Source organism: Haplochromis burtoni, unplaced genomic scaffold (genome assembly GCF_018398535.1).
Source record: "Haplochromis burtoni strain Fernald_Lab_line unplaced genomic scaffold, NCSU_Asbu1 Contig_80, whole genome shotgun sequence".
NCBI lineage: Eukaryota > Metazoa > Chordata > Actinopteri > Cichliformes > Cichlidae > Haplochromis > Haplochromis burtoni.
In genome coordinates this window covers 1,543,619-1,563,319 of record NW_024582441.1, presented here as the reverse complement: position 1 = coordinate 1,563,319, position 19,701 = coordinate 1,543,619, and the positions used below count along the sequence as shown (strand labels likewise).

The 19,701-nt window shown below is 43.1% G+C and overlaps 1 protein-coding gene across 5 annotated transcripts in view; it reads right to left on the bottom strand.

Annotated features, from left to right (window-relative positions):
• The window catches only part of ddr1 (discoidin domain receptor tyrosine kinase 1), a 61,298-nt gene that overhangs the window by 12,414 nt on the left and 29,183 nt on the right, over positions 1–19,701 (bottom strand). For 4 of the 5 annotated variants that reach the window (XM_014334473.2, XM_014334472.2, XM_014334471.2 and 1 more), the window contains exons 2-11: positions 17,924–18,081; positions 14,541–14,643; positions 10,747–10,822; positions 9,600–9,752; positions 8,634–8,781; positions 7,415–7,517; positions 6,263–6,449; positions 3,009–3,258; positions 1,274–1,426; positions 614–676 (exon numbers count right to left, since the gene is read on the bottom strand). In XM_014334473.2, coding sequence (XP_014189959.1) covers positions 614–676; positions 1,274–1,426; positions 3,009–3,258; positions 6,263–6,449; positions 7,415–7,517; positions 8,634–8,781; positions 9,600–9,752; positions 10,747–10,822; positions 14,541–14,643; positions 17,924–18,023 — 1,336 coding nt within the window. In that variant the 5' untranslated portion in view covers positions 18,024–18,081. The remainder of the gene's footprint in view (positions 1–613; positions 677–1,273; positions 1,427–3,008; positions 3,259–6,262; positions 6,450–7,414; positions 7,518–8,633; positions 8,782–9,599; positions 9,753–10,746; positions 10,823–14,540; positions 14,644–17,923; positions 18,082–19,701) is intronic. The other variant, XM_014334475.2, reaches the window with a different exon arrangement.

Genomic DNA, 19,701 nt, shown 5'->3' with positions numbered 1-19,701 from the left:
CCTTACAGGCAACAGAGAAACTCATGCAATATGGTGCATAACGCATTTCCGTGGATGTGCGCACATAAATGCATATCATCAACAAACACACACCTGCGCCCACGCTAATGCGCGCACATTTACCACCAATTGATACATTACAATGTCAGAGCAGAAGACGGCCCCTTTCTGTCTGTCACTTCAACACCATGCGGGTAATAAATAAACCCAAACAAAGCCCTTCAACCACAGCCAGTAACGAGGACAAAGCAGCATACACGCCACAGAAAACCATTTCCAGCTTTCTAAAAAGCCTGTTATTGTTTAGCTGTGGAGACTAGAGCCAGTTCCCGAAAAACATGCAGTTTGTGAGACCACAGGAAGCCCAGTTGTTATTCATACATAAATAAATTTTACTATAGCTCGGTTAGTGTTTTCTCCTCCAGCTGTATATCTTCAAACCCAGGGGAGAGAGCCCGGTGCCAAAGACTGCCCCTGTAATCCTTCTCCCATTATACTTCATACTCTCTACCGAGCAATGGGACAGTTTTAAGATGTTGGAGGAGGGCCAGAGTGGATGGAGTTAGCTTCCCCACCCCTCTGATCATCCCCTCTTCTCTTTTTTTCCTCTCACCTGAAAGCGTCCAGTTACCAGTGGTGTCCATCGTGACAGCGGTGGTGGTGGTGGTGGGGGGTTCTGGAGGAGCGAGGGATGGACAAAGGAGGAAGGCATGAGAAGAAAAGTGATGGAGACTCAGAAGAGAGTGATGAGCAGAGGAAAAAAAAAAGAGTCCTGGAAAGCAGAATTCTGCCTTTTTTCTTTTACTCCGATACAGCAATCTTTAAAGTTATTAAAAAAAAACATAATGAAACAATTGACCTTTAATTTTAAGCCTGATTTCTCCTTTAAATACAACACACTGTGTTAGATAAGGATCGGGCACAGAGGTTCAGGCAAAGAAATTTCAGAGCTCGTGATGACGACAGAGGCCAGTCAAACACGTGCCTCCTTTGGCGCTGCATGCCTCTGGATCTGCTTCATACGCATGACACAGATGCACTGCCGACATGCTTACACTCATGGCAACTGGAAAATAAGAGATAGGAGATGATAGAGAGATCAGGGGAATTAGAGATGTGGTAGAGCGCAGCATGGACCACGGAGGGGTAAATGAAAGAGCACGGCAGGTGATAAAAGGAGACAACAGAGAAGGAATGGTAAGTGGAAAGAGTGAGAGGGGAGATAAATGTTGGGGTGATGAGCAGAGGGATAGAGGGGAAGCGCAGGACTCACCAGTAGGCCCGGTAGTGGAATTGAAGGCACCGCGGCTCGATGTGGGAGCAGAGGAGGTGACATTAACAGGAGGAGGAGATGATTTGGTGCCAGGAATCTTGGGAATATTTGGAGGAAATAAATCAGTGTCTGTGACATCCTCCTCAAACGGCTCTGAATAACCAAAAAGAGACAGAGGGGAGGGGGAGAAGTCAATTTAATGAAAATAAATCATGTTTTATGTGTTTAGAGGGTTTTGTGTGACGCAGCACACCTTCTGGTAGCCCTCAGCTGTGAGGAAACAGTGACTGTGGTCACAGCTGGTTGTTATTCCAGAGAAAGCCAATTCATTTCATTGGATTTAATTACCTTGTTTTTGACTGGGAACTGATCCTTTCCTTATCGATTAGCATGACTGATTGTGTTAGCTCACTAACCCTCGGCAGGTAATCAAATAACATACTCTGCTTTGTTTGCACAACACAGCCAGCATCTCGGTCTTGTAGCTCACGTATGACTAAATGTTAATGCAGGAGTCGACCGGGGAGCTGGAAGGAGTTCGGTTTGTGAAAGTTGACAGCAGAGGAGCTCTGAGCATACTCTCAGCTGCTGAATGCAGAATGAATGAGCGCCGAATGTTTATATGGACCCCCTAATGTGAGAGATAGACTGTAGACATACGTGATTAGAGGGTGTAAGGAACATCTGACTCTGAAATTACCTCTAAGCCAGCAATGCTAGCCCGGTGGATAGTTGAGTAACAGGTTATCAACCAGGCCGACCGCTTTGTGATGCCAGATGTGAGCCAGCCCTAACTAACACAGCATACAGCTGCATTTGTCGGTAGTTTTGTGAATAAAGTCCGTTACAGACTTCGTGCGACCTTTCTTTACGTGTCAGACGTTTGAACCAAACCTCATTTGGTCATTTATCACCAGTCTGGCTCGAGTCCAGCAGCAAGACGTGTCAGGCCACTGCTGGGTCCACTGATCTGAGCCACCTGAGTTTGGTGAGATAACTCGGCTGATTCTTATCCAACTACACCTGACAGTGTTTTTAACTAGAAAAGACAGCTTAATTAGTCACAGTAATCTGAAGCTGAGAGCAGAGGAGTCCTCTATCCGACTTTGACTCAGATAGGCATGAAACTCATCTTTCTCTGTTCGCCTTCATGCTGCGCCTGATTGTTGGAACCTAGACACAGATAATGAAGACAACAGATGGAGGGGAAAATAGTCCCTTTTTTAAAAATAGTGTTTTAGATCAGGTAGAAAAGAATGAACGCTAATTATGTTCACAGATGGGCTGCTTTGGGTTTTTAAAATTCTGAATAGGAAAGTACTGATAATGTCTCAGAGAATAGCATGATTTTTCTGTTCATGTCCAAAAGAGGACTCTCAAATGCTGATCATGTTGATCAGTTAAAAGGCTGAAAGCTTCACTCTAAAAGCCACAGCAGCTCCACTTTACTTAAATTTTACACTGAACACCTGAGGAAAGCTGATTGCTGTAGCATGGATGAAAATCCAATCTCTCACAGGTCGGTATTTTTTGGCTTTTTGTTTTGGTGCCATCTATATTTAGCCTTTCCCTAGACAAAACCAAATCTCAGCTTGACTTCCACGATAGTGCAAGTTGCTAGGATATGTGTGACGTAAGCGCCTAGCGTCTATAGAAGCAATAACCGCCTGCCAGAGTGGCTAAAATACACATCTCACAGATGAAAAAAATGGACAAACTCAATTCTGTTTCCTACCAGAGAGGAAAGATATCTCGCTGATGAGCAGCCAACGGTCGGCAAAGTAGAATTTGCAGCGGAGGATCTGAGCCGGCCGGCCGCCCAGTGGGAGAGAGATGGGTCGTGACGAGGGGTCTTTTAGATCCTCGAGGGGCACAGGCAAGGTGAGGGCAGGAGAGGACCATGGCTGGAGGATGCCAGGCTTAAAAAGGCACTCCACTTTGCTGAAAACTCTGACACCCTGTGTGTGACGGTTATTACTGTGCACCTAGAGGAAGGAGAAAATTGTGTGAGTGCAGAGAAGCAAAAAAAGAAAGAAAAAGTTGCAATCAGTTACAAAATCTTTTCACTACCTATAGCTCATGGAAATATCTGGAAAACCTTTAGACCTTTGTCATTCATTATCCGCGGAAAGGCAGGAAGAGATTAAATTAACACACAAAATTAATGACACATTCTCTTTCTGTTGAGCCATAATTGCTTTGGCACGACTTAGAGCAGAGCCGGGCTGCAAATTAACAAAATTAGAACACAGGAGGAGAGAAGGAGGGTAGAAGAAAAGAAAGTGTATGACAGAAGAGAAGAGAATAGAGGATATATCTTCTCTGTTTTACAAGCAGGGAAAGGCCAAAGACGGAAGAATCCATAAAAGCTGAATTAATATACGAGGAGTCGTTGTGGCTGGAAGCGGAAAGAGGAGCTTGACAAGAAGAGACGAGGATGTGGGGGAAGATGGAGGTTGGTCAACTGAGGTCAAAAGTATAGATCTAAGAGACTGAAAATTAAGAACGAGATAGAAAAAAAAAATCCCCTCTTAGAGAGCAGAGGCTGTTCTGACAGGTTAGCTGTAAACCTTACACACTGAAAGGCCAGCTGCTCTAACCTAATCCACGTGTTAAGTCTCTCTCACACACACACGGCGTGCAAGTGTTTCTGTTTGGAAAGGGGACAAAATGGGGTGTGTGGGTATGCACTGGAAGCTGGTGGTAGAGGTAGAGCTCTGATAAGTCAACAGAAATAAGGAAATTTACTACTCCTTCAGGGAATGCAGCTGCAAAAGCTTAATGTAAGACACACGTTAAGAAATCAAGGGATATATTTGTCTACGTCCACATGCACGGGCAAAAATCTTGGACAAAAAGGCCCAAAGAACAGAACAGAAACTTTAGAAAATGTGTAAGAAGTGCAGGTTATGGCTGACAAAATGTCAAAGGACAGATTTCTCTTATTAAACACAGTTTGAGGAAGTGCGGTCTTCAGAGACGAGTCAAGCCAGAATCAGGTTCAGGTTCCCTCTCCTTGTTTATTTGACCTGTGTGTCGGACATATCCGTTCGGGCAGGCTAGTGTAACGCTGCGTGTCAGTTGAGGTTAGTGTATGAAAACGACTGGGGGAAAGGCAAGAAAAACAGGATAAGCGTAGGAAAAACACCACGAATACCGCTGGGAGAGATTTTTAAAAGGTAACAGAGGTAAACTGTGGAAAAACACGTGGAAAAAGAAAATAAAGATTCAAAAAATGTTCAGTCACTGTCAGGAGACTTTAAAGTAATTACTTGTGCCCTTTTTAAGGCATGCAGGCTGTTCAATCCACAGAGATGTATATGGTGCTTCTCACCCAAACCGACATTCCAGTCCGCGTCCAATGAGACAACACAGTTATAATTCAAACTGGGTTGCTTCACACCATTATCCCCCTCATTGCTCCACAAACTAACCCCAAAAGCCGCACAGACGCACAAACAGACTGTGATGCAATTTGGTGGCTCCCAGAGAGACGAGCACTGATGCACTGTCCCATCATAAACAATGGCACATTCAAAATAATTAAATGGCTGCAGAGCTATTCCAGTAAAAATGTTGCTTCCTGACGCTGCAGATAAAGGAACTTAGTGCTGTTTAAAAAGAGAGACACGCAGACACATAACGGTGCTGATGGAGTTCGTTTTAGGGCCCGAGCTGCTTGGAGACAAAGGAATTTCTAAGCAGTTTCATCAGATGGAGAAATGGGACATGATTGTTTTGGGCTAATGAGATAATTAATCAACCAAAACAATGTATTAATTACAAATACTTCTTTGTCAAGTCAATGGCCTGTTCATAACACAGGAAGACAGGAAGACAGACACAGAGCAGTTAACAAAAGTTAACATTTTTGTGCCTTCGAGAAGCTGGACGCATCGAGGTGCTTCGAACGTTTAGACTGTAGCCCATAAAAAAGAAAGTTTGATTCGACTGCTGTCTGGTTTTCTCAACTTAAGTTGTTTTGGAGGGTTTTTTTGGCGGACAGTTAGAAAAAAAAAGATCTTCATTTTAAGCTGAAAAGGATGATATGCATCAAAGACGCCCCATTTACTGAGCCGTGCTTTGAAATGTATCACACAGACAAAGAGACTCCTGTTGGATGGAAACTGTGGAGGGTTTAACTGCCAAAAAAATAAATATCAACTACATAAATACATTTATATGATCTTAAATGCACCAATCAATTTAACTGTTATATATAGAGAGAAATCTCAGTTTTAATAAGCTCCTGTGTTCCTTTCCCTCCTGGTACTGATTGCCCTGTTTATACATGTATGATTTTTCCTTTGTATTTTCCTCATATTTATTCCCCAAAATGTATTTATTTTTGTGTTCGTTCTTTATGCATTTCTGCTTATAAAGGGGGGATTATTCAAAGTGTAACTGCACCAGCCAGAACAAAGCTATTCGTTTTCTACCAGCGGGAATACACGCAAAGAAAAAACAATACAGAAATAAATCCATAAATAAATGAGTATTTCTTAAATTAATATTAATACATGGACGTGTGAATAAACAGGGGAGAGCAGGAGGAAGTAAATGGAAACCATTTATGCCACATTTTCTTTAATAAGTCAAGGTCTATGTTCAATTTTAAACTGTAAAAATGTAGATTTTAATGATATTTACCGACTCTCTTTCATTTACTATGGCAGTTTCACATCTCCATGAACAAAGTCCTGCCATGTCCTCTTAACCATTCACCCAAAACAAAAACACAGGAAATGCACTGAAATGTGACCTGATATGAGATGATCTAAACACATAAAAAACTGGTTTGCGATAAAATGAGTGACGATTTCTAAAGATGATCATTCTCACAAGGTGGATCTCCTCCAAGGCACAGACCATTGACTATCGCTTTTAGCCGCAACGGCATCTCTGATTTACACTATCTGCAGAGATAACAACGCCCTGCACAGATTTATACACGCACTACTGCACACAAGCACAACTTCGAGTGCCTACCTGCATGTGGTGGAAGACTCGTGGTTTCTCAAAGTGGAACTCAATATCCACGCTGCCTTGCCCGAGGGTTTCCCGGCTCCAGCCCAGGTAGTCATACCCAGGCCACACCCTCAACTCCTTAGTCTTTGTAAAGTCGTCTCCTCCCAGGACACCGTCACACAGCTGACCAAGCCCTCCAAACTGTATCCTGCACACAAACAAGCAACAGGTAGCTGTAGCTAAAGAGGTAGTGCAAAGTGTTGAAGTGTCCTCGGGCACTTATTGCATTGCTACTGAACCCCAAATTGGCTTTTGCGCGCACCAGAGGTTAAAAGAAAAAAAGAGAGAGAAAAAGTGTATAAAGGCACAGAATAAAGCACCAATTGTGTGTCTGAGTGTGGCTTTTAGAGCTCAGTAAGAAAAGAAAGTGCTTTGTAAGGACCCGTACATTTACCATTTAAAGCAGAAATAAAGCTGTGTGCACCAGGATGCACACACACTAACACAAGTTCAAACACAAACCTTAACCCCACTTCGTTTTCCCCCTACAAACACACACCTCAGCAAACAGCAAACACTAAGCAACAGAACTGGATCCCCAAACAGTTCCCCCCACTGCCGACCATATGAGCCCTCGCCCGTGCGTTTTGCTACGGGAGCGTCTGGATTACATCAAAAGTGCTACATCACTGGCTAACAAAACATTTCAGCCCCATTAAGCGCACAGCCCACGCAAGGGTGGACACCACCCCCATTTCCCCCCCTCCATGGCTCCCTACCAAAAACCTCACGGCCAGGAAACATGCCTCAAATCCCCGAACAACTAAAGAAAATAATGTCATTCCCTTTCGATTAGGCCGACTGGATAAACCTCATGAGAGGATTTGGCTTCAGAGCTAGCAGATGTGATAAGCACAGTTTTTGTTACTCCATTGATGAAGCCACAAATATCATCATGATAGCGCTTCACCCCACATTTCTGGGTGTCACTAATGCGGTGTGAATTGTTGTCATGATCATATTTCACATTTGCCGCTGCAGTGCCGTGATTTATAAACGAGGCCATGCCTGCACATTTCCATTAAAGCGAAATCCAGGCGTTTATGGAAATCCAGCATACTTGTGCATAAAAATGAAAATGGAAAAGATGCTCGGAGCAGATGTACGTCTTACCCTTGTTCCGTGCTCCCATCATAGGTGGAGTCGTTGAGATACACAGACATGCCGGGCAGCTGCATGACATGACCCACTGGAGCTGTGTAAGCCTTCAACCCATCTGAAACACGGCAAGACGGGAAGAAATATTAGTTGAGAGGTCCTTGAAACAAGCATTTTTTTTCCCGTTTTCATTGTGAGTAGTTCAACATGGACAGAGCCAACAGAAATCCCAGCTGCAGGGAAGAACTGCTACAGCTGGATTTCAAGCAGTAAAACAAACTAAAAGGCCAGCTTCTCGGGCCTGCTTGGCCCAGTCACCATCCACCAGCGGAACTCGAGCCTCCTTGCCTCTAATGTACACCTAATCAGCCCACTCCCTGAGAACAGAGGTGACGTCAGTAACGCTGACTCCAGCCCGGTGCTTTGCTACCCAAAATAAACACAATTCTTCACATAACATATGTGCAGCACACCCTGATTGAACATAAACATGTGTCTTTAGATGTGAGTATTTGCAGGTACCAGTGTGCGAGTGCTTGAGAGCCAAGCAGGTCCAAAGTTAAAGCTAAGGAATAATAATGGGGTGACATTGTGCTGCCTCTCTAAAATCTGATATGGAATGAAATAAAAGGTCAAATATGTGCAATTTGACCTTTTATTTCATTCCATATCAGACTTTAGAGAGGCAGCATCACATTGTGTAGATTCTGCATAATCTCCAGCCTGTAGGAAAAACGAAAAGGGAAAAGAGCCGAAAGCCACATTCAAGCATATTTCAGAGGGATGGTGTCCCTGAAGACACAGACCGGGAACTGGTCTTTTAGTGCCAGTGGCAGTTGTGATTTACTGACAACCCAGTGAGCATCTGAGGGAGGTGGGTGGGGCAGGATAGGAGACATAAATACTCAGTGAGTCAGTGTTGTGCTTCAGCAAACATGGAGACCAACACCATTCATCAATATGGGGCTTCTTTTATTTGGCCAAATCCCACAAAGGCTGTAAATTTGAATGCCTCAATTCGATGTATGGAATGCATGGAAAAAAAACAACCCACACACTTGTGATCATTACCATCTGATACAGGATCAAATCTGGGACAACAGCCAGCTAAGCCATCTTCACCATATGAAATATTTTATCTAAACTGGAGGGCACGCATTGCCTAACACAGACAAAGCGAGTGTTCGTAAAATCGGGGACGTTGTCCATCAAATCCACGCTCATACACACTCACCATTCCAAAGGCAGCCATAGAGCTCCACCCGAAGACAAACGCTCATAACCCGGTCGGCGAGGGGGTAGAATCGCACCATGCGAGCCACAATGGGAGGTCCGAGGTCTTTCAGCACAACATCATAGGTGTTCTCATTACCAGACACCACCTAGGGGAGAGCAGTTCAAATATTCAATCACACAGCATTTTGTTCGCCTCTGCTAATAACTGTAAGGTTGAATAAATCCACACCTTAAGGCGCCCAGATTTTATTCAGAGGGCATTTTCTGAATTTGTTAATCCAAGAGGAGCTGAAATGAACCGACTGAACTTTTTCTTTAATACATAAAGGTGCAAAGAATGATTGATTTGAGAGGTTAGAGCCGCAGGCTGTTTTTAGATGAAACACATTAACGCAAAAAAAATTACTTCGGTTTGCAGTTTCTCAATATTTGTTGTGTGTCAATATAAGGTCCAGAATAATAAATGCAAGTGAGAGCCAAACAGTGTAACCTTCCTTAAACATTTTGTTGTCGGAGTTTGTAATCCCCAAGCTGCCATGTAAGAGTGGTACAAAACACAGAGTACCATGTATCACCAAATCAAATATTCAACAGATGCAATAATAGAGGCTTTAAAAGAATATAAACTCTGCACATGCATTCGTTGCATTGTTCAGCCGGAAGCTTGGCTTAGTTCCAAACTGCTCAACTTCACAATGAATAATAAGTAAATCAAATGCAAATGAATTATACAGATAGCTGTGATTAACACTTCATTTATACTCAACAGCCCCAGGATATTAAGTCGTATCCTATCAATAATGGAGTCGCCCTCAGCAGTACGTTTCTTGTGTTGACACCCCACTTGCTCATTTAATGACATTCAAACTGTTATTTCGCTCCATTTGTTTACCAGGCGTGACAGAAACAGAGGGATCCAGTTCATCTGTAATCAAGGCGAGGACGTGAGAAAAATCCCACTTACATCTTGGCCCCAGCGGTCCTTCCAGGTGATCCATTTCTCTCCATCTCGGGAATAGCGGAGTCGGTAACTGCGTGCAAATTCCTGACCGTGCCCATCAGCGTGGCGACCTTGAGTGCCGACCAGAGCCAGGAAGTGGAGTCTGCGCAGGTCAATCTACAGATGACAGATGATCATAACGTATGTCACTCAGAAAGCTGGAAATGCCAACAAGATTTAAAAGTACTGGGATGCTTCCAAACTCACCTACATTTACTCATATTGTTCAATTTCAATATATTTTAGGACTTATTTTCATATGCTTACGATAGTCTAAAAAGTGTGTGCTCAGAATGCAAAGAGCTGATTTGGGAGGATATCGATGACCTTGATGTAGAGAAAAGATGATTAGCGCGGTCTAGACTGACAAATATGTGTTCTTGTAGGATTACAGTTAAGAGCTTCTTCACCACTGCAATTTCAATGATTTTTAAAGATAGAAAGGAGAACTCATGAAGAGCATAAAGAGATCTTATCTGTCTTTCAGTATCTACTAAAAGCTGGGAGTGACACACGCATGCATTAGGAGAAGAAAAAGGAAAACAGCGACCCTGCTTCTGCCCAGAGGTAACAAACACAACGACTGGCAAAATAAAATCCTATCTTTGTTGCACTTTTTGCACAACTGTAACAAACATCCATCCACCCGATTTCTTAACCTTTGGAGTCTATCCTAACTGTGATGGGTGAGATGCTGTGTATGGCCCGGACGGATCACCAGTCCATCACAGGGACTAACACAGAGAGAAAGGCAACCTTCGCATTCACATTCATTCATGTTTGTAGCTGTGGGAGGAAACCAGAGTTCCTGGAAGAAGAAAAAAAACCGCACATGCACAAGGAGAAAACGCAGACTCCACATTTTTTTTCCTAAATGTTTAAACAGTATATTTGCACTTTATTATTATGCCCAACGAAACCTTATAGCTTCTGTAAAACCACCTCAAAGTAAAAATCTGTCTGAATTATTGAACAGACTTTTATAACGGTTACAAATGCACTCAGACCTTGTTAATCATTAAATATCAATCAATACCTTTCACCAAACCAGCAGCCGTACTGAGCAATAAGTGCACCTGCATATCAGAGCAGAAAAAGATGAGCATCCCACCTGAAGGTACTCTGATCCGCTGGGGAACACGGATCCTAATGGACACCACGCTCCGTCCCCCTCTCCAGTACTCAACCTGAGAAAGAGACGGAGATAGAGAGAGATGATAATGTCAGATAACAGTAAAGGAAAACAAACTGCAAGTTGTTTAAAGCGAAAACACAAATCGTAAGCTCACGAAATCCCAGTCCCACACGCAAACACTCGCACGCAGATAGAAACATGACTACCGGCAGACTGCATCAAAACCCCGAGTGCCGGCAGTGTGCAGAGGTACAAGTGAGAATTCAGCACAAACAGTCCAGTCCTCCACCAGCACAAATCGGATTTTACAGCAGCCAAACATTCACATATAAATATGACAACACTCTCTGAAAAAGAGAAAAAGATGCATAAAAACTGGAAATGGCTCAAGACAGAGAGACTGAGAAAACCTGCAGAGCCCTGTTATTACTGTATATTGATTTTTAGTTGATGTTGAATCTGTTTTTAATTTCACTTTAGGGTCCAGAGTGAATTTCCTGCTTTCAGTGTTTAAAAATGTTGGTTTCAGTTTTTATATATAGTTTTTATATGCATATATATATTTATGTATTTTGCATTAGAGTTTGTTTATTTGTCTAGAATGTGGTTTCAGTTTTCAAAAGTCTAGTTTTTATCTTGAAATGTTTTTGCGCACTCCGTTTAGTTTAGTTAACCAACCTCATGGAAAAAGCAGAGAACACAAGCGGCTCATGAAGAGAGGAAACGAGATGAAAGGAGCAGAGTGAAAATTACCGGCTCCTCCACATTCTTCAAACCTCACAACAAGATCTGTGTGGTGTCGAGCGTCAGGACCAATCTTTGCTCGCAGGCCTGCCACGACCACACACGCACCAAAGGTTTTCACTCAGCCCAAACCCTAACCCTGAGAAGAAAAGTTCATAGCAGCACCGCGGAGCAGCCGCACGACGACCACAAATTTGGCTGTGTGCGACTCCGACTCGTACCGAGGAGCTTTGGAACAGACGCCAGGCCACAACCGCGCTCTGACCACCGTGGGGCTTCTCTCAAAATGAAAGCTGCTGCTCAGACCACCAAAACAAATCACTGGATCAACTCGGTCGCACTGACAGCCATGCTTGGACTTTAATCACTCCCGTTCTCCCCTCAGCGGGTGAGATCATGCTGCTGGGAACCACAAGATGATATCAACACATTAGGGCTCCACCAAGTGTCCTCTAATGGAGAGAGGATGAGGAGGGAGAGCTAGCGTGCACCAGCCAGCATGGATAACATTACAGAACAGCGCTCTGCCAAGTAACTCATTTTTCTCCCGTCTCACTGTGTGTCTGTCTTTTGATTCCTCCCTAAATACCAGCCAACTCTTCATTCGTCTCCCATTGTTCACAGCTCACTCATTCCCTCCATCATTTCCTCTCTCACTCCAACCAATAAGCTGGTATTCCACTGGCCAAGAGTAATCACCTACCAGCTCTGCATCTCTCCCTCCACACACCACCCTCCCTCAAAAACCCTGCTTTCAGATTAAGTTCCCCCCTACCTTTCAGCACGCCATTGCAGCGATCCACCTCACACTTATTTTATTTATTTATTTTTTTAAATCTTCATGTCCGCTGCTCTCTCTGTTTTCTCTCTTTTTGGATCTCCCTGATGTGCCTTAAAAAGAGGCTGCACTAATAATCATTTCCACATGGTTAGACGCTCTGCCAAGAGACCCAACCCAGCAAGCTGATGGAGGCAAGTGAACCCAAACACACACATGCACGATCCCACAGATTACACGTGGCGGTAACATGTTGCAGACCTTACAGCCAGACAGATAAGGTGGTGATCTAATTACCAAGTAGGTTTTAAGAAGACACACACAAACTATCATCTTCCACCTTAATCTAATAAACCTGCTAAAAATTACTTTAGCACGGTGCCAACAGACTGAAAATAAGACAGCACATCAGCCTGGCATGAGCACTGGAATATCTCATTCCTGTGGAAGAGAGATCGCTTCAATTTTGCTCAGCAAGTTTAAATACAACAGCAGCTCTTTTACAGAGTATGACAAGTGACCAGCGTGACATCTTGACTCCTGAAAGAGATGATAACGCAGCCTGATAATTGGGCCCAATTACCATTTTGCTGCACTTAAAGACTCTGTATACGATTCGCTGAACAAATCAGAAATGTGGGCGGCAATTCAGACGGGCGCTACCAGGCTATTAAATCCGCCCTATCAAGTAGAAACCAGCTGAGATCCCAGTCGGTGCTGCTATTCAAAGAGGTGATTATGTTTTCTTTATAAGAAGCTTTCTCCCGTGGCTGGCTTGGAAAGAAAAAGCAACCCAATTTTAGAAGCACCACACCTGTGGTTTTGCGTGCGTCAATCCATTACACCTCACATCAACCCTAATCATTCTGCTCTCAAACCATCCATTAGCATTTTTCCCTACTTCTCCAGGCGTCTAATTGTTCTTTTTGATCTCAATACGGTGTGAAAATCAAATCGCATGCTCTGAGAAGTTATTCGAGTTACGTAATCCGTCACAGCGAACATCAAGTCTGTATTCATTTTGTCACTCTTACACTTTCACTGCATGGTGATGTCTGCTGTCTGAGCTGTATTATCTCACCACATCAAAGCGGTGACAGCCAGGAATAATAGGAAAAGAACTTCTGAATTTAATTACTGTACAGCACACATCCAAAATAAGTCGAGTCGCTGCTGCCGTCCTAAAAACCCTTGTAAATCTGCCATTTTTTACTTTCTAATAGTAACAGAGTATAGCACTTGGACAAAAAGCAAGCAATTTATCATCCCCTGAAACCTTCACTTAGTTGCTCTGATGCAGATGTGAACCCAACGGTGTGTGTGTTGGTGCACGGTGACATCACTGCTGTTGAAAACTGTTTTTCAGCCGTCGTAACCAGAAACCGCTCTTAACCCTGCGTTATAACTTTCCACGTAACCCGGCATGCACCTTTTTAGAGAAACGCAACTCATCTTGGGTCGATGCAGCCCTCACTGAGTCTGACTGACATTGGAGGTTACAACGTGGGGTTAGAGGGGTTTCCGGTTACATCATCAAGTCACGAAGTGGATTTCTTGCTGAAGCAGAATTCAAGCATAACTCTTCAAAAACTCTTCTTTAAAAACGGGATGGCAACCTGCTTGCAACTTGGAAAAGTCTGTAGATGTCTGGTGACTGCAGGTGGTTGTGGCGACCAGCTTTCAATCACAAGGCAGTTGCACAGGTTGCATGGTGGGAGGCAACCTGTCTCCAAACAATTGCAGTCAGAACGTCAGAAAGACTGGCAAAGGTTTGAAAGTAACTTACATCTAATTCATAAATGCAAACATATTCAACACACTGTAATCAATCCAAGTCAGAAACTCATCTGCAATATGTCTCTTACTGTTACTCAGTGCAACTGGTTGCCAACTGGTTGTATACTGGTTACTGATGCCCATTTTGCATTTTCTTTGAGGTTCTGGCTCGACTCTGAATCTAAACAGGTATTGTGAATTTCTGTCTCTGTAGATTGCAACAGATTTGATCACCTTCAGCTGCACATTGAGTTCATCTTATTGCTGTTTTATTGCTCTCTCAGCTGACTGCGGCCATCTTCAGAGTAACCATTTAAAAGGCAAAAAGATCACTTTTGTTGTGACTGTAGCATAAGCGGAAGAAGAACTACAGATTTTAGACAAAAGTTTGTGTTTGTGGAAATGTGCTTAGGTATTTGAGAGTAACCTTTGAACTCCAGGTACAACAGACACACAGACACACACTTCCCACCTTCCATGTTTGGCCTCTGTGGAGTCTGACCAGGCGCTGGAGGCAGTGATGTCAGAATCTGGGATGGTGCCATCCTCCATCCCCAGGGCGTAACGACACTGAGCTGTAAGGGAAGGGTTGAGGGAGATAGAGACAGAGAAGGAGAGGAAGACAGAGGCCGGATAAAGATATGAGAAAAATTCTCCTCCGTGTGGAGCACATGTCCAGGGGAAATTTAATATTTCCATTAGAGCATGAGTGGTCATCATTGGTCACGGAGCATAATGTTGTTATGTCATTTCTGGGAAAACTTCCGGACTTTATGCTTCATAACTCACACAGACAGTGAGTGGAAGGGGAAAAATGTAACGCTCCTACCTTTGCTTTTATTTGCTTTAATGTCCGTTGGTACTGTTCATGCAATGCGTAATGTCACCGTCACTTAATACGTCTCTGACTAGTCACAAGTGACTTCATTAGACGGACTGCCAGTAATACCCGTATGCACCTCCAAGTTTATGCTCACAGCTTATGAGGCCACCCGCTGTGAAATACTGTGACCTGTCATCTCTGAGAATACACCTTTCCCATTTCTTCAGTCCCTTTTGTCTTTCCATGCAGCTCTCCAGCTCGCACAAAGCCACCTCCTTAGGGCTCCAGTGATCCTGTTTCTCTTGGGCATTTGCAGAGAGAGAACTAAAGCGAGAAAGAAACGAAGGGCGATGGAATGAACACAGACAGGTCTCAGATATCTGCACCGGCTCTGCTCCAGCGGCAGCATTATCAACCGATCCAGATAGCGCGGTCCCAGGCAGGGATTACCCAACGATGGCGCTATCTGAGGACGAGGTGAGGGGGTGAGAGGCTGCGGGAGTGTTGGGCAGTGATAAAGTGGAAAGGGGTTACTGACAGCGATATGCAGGGTTGGCTGAGGGTGACATAAAGAGGCGGGGGTTGGGTGGGCGTCTAACTCAGTTTCTGTCATTGACTCAGTGAACAGGAATGTTGGGCCGCATGACAAACCCTAAAACCTCCCAACGGACGCAACACACACACACACACACACACACAATTCATCCACACCCTGAGGACAGGTGCCCATTTCATTACATCATCATCATTATACCACATCGCCAGTCAACAGCCCGCCATCTGCAGTCTTTTCACCTCTCACTCTCTCGTCTCTGCCCCGCTGTGTCCTCTGGCTTCACTTTCTCTGTCTGTCATCTTACATTAAACTTTAGCGCATGCACCAAACCTTGCTGCTCACACTGCCAAGCTTGATTTAATCATTTCAACAAGACAAAATGCGAGCATCTCTATTGCACTACACAGCCTGTTAATTTATCTAGATTCACGGATATGATTAAGTAATAAATCAAACAGTCATTTAACAGGCGATTACTCCTCCCAAAACAATTTTTTTAATTAGAGCTGTAAATAATAACCTTTTTCCAATACCAATCACTCCTCTTCAGTTTTTACTATATAATTTTTTCTGTCAGTTAAATAATAAAAAGAGAAGCACAACCAGAACGAGCTTAATCTTATGTGTCAGAGACCATCAGAGAAGTCTTTCTTGAAAACTGTTTGGAAAAGAATCTTTACTTTCAGAGAACAATGTTTGCCCTGATCGTGGTCTATCGCCGTCTACCAGCAGCTAAACTTCAACCGAGAGCTCAAGAAAACGTAAGATCAAGAAGAAAAGGATATATTTATAAAAATATGTACATAAAAGATGGAAGAAACATTGGCAACAGGGGACGGAGACTCCTCTGTTCATTGTAAAGCGCTTTGAGGGGTCCCGAAAAAGCGCTATAGAAATGCAATCCATTATTATTATTATTATTATTATTATTATTATTATTATTATTATTATTATATTATTTGAGATGTATGGTTTCACAAAACTAAGATGGCTCCAGCCAAAGCTTCTAAACGAGACATCACAAATCAGCGAGTAATGCCCTGGTGATTCAGGCCATCCTTTATATACAGTCTATGGGAAAAACAATCCATTGTCTAATGGGATTTGAAAGCTAAAAAGCAGTCAGTGCAGGAGATGCAGACACAAATGACTAAAATCAAATATTCAGTTTATCAAAAACACCATCAGGCCTTTCAAGGACTCACACTGGCTGTGTTACTGTTAGCCATTACCTGTTCAATTCTATTTTGGGTCTCTGGTACTCCACTGGTAAGATGTGCACTTTATTTCAAAGCCTGCACCAAAAAACTAAACGAAGCAATTGCCACAAACTTTACTCTCTTTACCCTTCTCTGTTTTAGTTGAAGTTGTTTGTTACAATTTCTTAATTTTTCAGGATGTTGGAGATATTCTCAGTTTTTCAGGTGTCTGGTAATCATGAAATTAAAGCATTGGACAAACAAAATCTGGGAACTCATTGGCTAGTCATCTCACCTGATTTTTACTTTCAGTGAAGCCAGCAGATATCTGGGCCAAGATTTCCTTTCCCCTGCACCGGTGATTTCTTATGAACACAGATACTTAACAAAAAAACTAAAAACTATGTGGACTGTTTACCTGCATCCAATCAGGTCCACCACAGATTTAAATCTTCTGGCACCAAAAGACTGTCCAGGACAGAACAGCACAGCTAGAGTATGTTTTGCTATCCAGAGCAATGCTAATCAAGATACCGCCCATGCAAATATCATGTTTAATAATTCCGACTACTTGTTTCAGTTGTACTTTGGGTACACTTTAGGCAACTTCATGCAAAAACTCATAAATCTACTCAAATGTTTGCTGGGTTTTTTTGTTTTATATCAGCTTAAATATTGCTTAAATGTCACATGCTGGCAGCAGGGAGATCATTTCAAGAATAATTAATGAATTAAACAAATACTAAATGTATAATTAAGGCAGTAATGACAGTTACAGATTTTCTCCTATTCACAGACCAGCTGCTCCGGTCCAAAATTTGGCCGCCCTGCAGACACTCTCCTCTGGTTACACCTGGCTGGCACACATTCACTAACTCCTCATGCATTCCCTTCTCCGACATTTTGATTGACACTTTCACGATCTGCTTGTGCATTAGCGGTCTTGACAAGCTGGCGGTTGGGGTGGGGGGTGGGGTGGGGGGGGTTGCCTAGCTATCTTATTCTCCTGTTTCAAACAACTGGCTGGCAGACAGGGAGAGGACACAGGATAGCCTGTTGATAGTGGATGGAGAATGAGGCTGACTGATCTGAGAATGTGAGGAGAATTTCAGAGCAGCGGGGAAGGCGTTTGCTGTGCCCAAGGAGAGGAAGAGGGTAACAGGTTTGAAAATGCAATCATGTCTGAGTTTGGGGGACAAAGTAGGACACAAACAAAAACAAATTCAAACTGAGGACACAATGTTTTCTGCTCTACACATGTATAGATGACATCCCACCTGGATCAAAGTGCCACTCGTGCTCCTCTGCAGACGACGCCAGCACTGCCAGGATGGTGACCACAGCAACAGGGAACACTCGCAGGGTTGTCAAAGCCATGAGAGCAGCAACACACCTGGTTACCTGTCGGGAGTCAGACTGACGACCAAAGGCATACCTGTCGCAGAGAAAAGGGCATTTAGAACCACATCTCCTATAAAAACTTTTTTTAAAAAGCCCATTAAAAACACCAGGCAGCACCATCAGACCACAAATCATTTCACTTCATATACATACATTCACATGCACACATACAGCCCTACCCCCAGACTGCAAAGCTCACAGACCCGCCATCGCCACCGATAACTCAACCCTCGGTCAAATCCTCTTATTCCAAAGCACGTCGCGTGTCTCACAATCATTTGTTTCTCAACAATTTCAATGCCAAATGCAGAAATGAGCCAAAAGCCCCAGAGGAGCAAGCACAAAGCCGTATAACAAAGGCCACTTTCACAGGCTAATTTGTTTTTCTCTCTGGCACCAGAATGCCACGATACAATAATACTAAGCTGCCTGTATGAAGGCTACAAACGAAACAGCCTGGTATCCAAGGATGGTATAATTAGCCGTCAACCATCTACTCCAAGAGAATTTCATTCCTTCTGTATTTGAAATGCCATTCATATCTCCAAATTACTGGTTTCAAACCTACTTTACGAGATGGAGCACATTTGGAGCAGCCAGTTACAGACGCTTGTTTGTAATAAATAACAAACAGATGAAACTTTAAGGCTGAAGAAATGAGAGCCAACAAGAAAGATGTCAGTGTTTGGAGTTAATGAGGACACAAACGCAGCCTGTGATAGGTTAGTACTGAGTAAATTACTTGCTTATTACAGACGTTGTTTTATTCTACTGAGAGAGAGAGAGAAAGGCTCTAAAGATCATTAAACATTAAAACAGCTGCACTCAGTGGCCAGTTTATTAGGTACACCTCTCAAAATTTAAAAAGCAAAAAAACTCCAAAGCTGTAATGAATCGTTCCCTTGTGAAAGTTAGCATGTTTATTTTTTGTCTAAACTGTTTTACAGAGGTGTGGATTTTACTTTATGGTCATTCTGGAGTCTTTAGTCCGTGGTGCTGAACTGCACTGTCATGTATGGAACTTCCAAAACGGCAATAAAGTTCAATAAATACCTCCCTAGTTTCAGCAAAAGCAGTACATTATACCAGTCGTCAAGGCAGGATTTACTGCAGGTCTCCTGTGTTAACAGTTGGGCTATATTTATACAGTTTTAGCTAGTGACTAATAAACTGGTACCAGAGCATATCGTGCAAGTGTAGATTTTGGACGGAAATACAAGACACAGGAGATGGCAAAACAAACAGAATATGAGCTTTTTTTTGTAAATGGCTGATTGTAGAGTCCCAGAATTCCAGACGTTAAACAAAACAGGAAACCACAAAAGGAGCACAGGAAGCACGAGGAGTGAGAGGTAAGCAGACAGATGAAAGACAGTAACACTGTATATGCACAGAGGGCCAATATACAGGTGGGAACACATCTCAGTGAAACAAATACTAACAAGAGCAGGGCTGCTGACCACCAAGGAGGAAAAGAACAACCTGTTAAAAGGCAGTTTTTCCTTCCCACTTTTGCTGGCTCAAAGGGGATAGTGTGATTGTTGGAGTCTTTTTAATGTAACATTGTAGGCTCTGCCTTACAAAATAATGTGCCTTAAGGCAACAGTTATATATGTATATACTAGGGGTGCAACAATACACAAAATTCACGGTT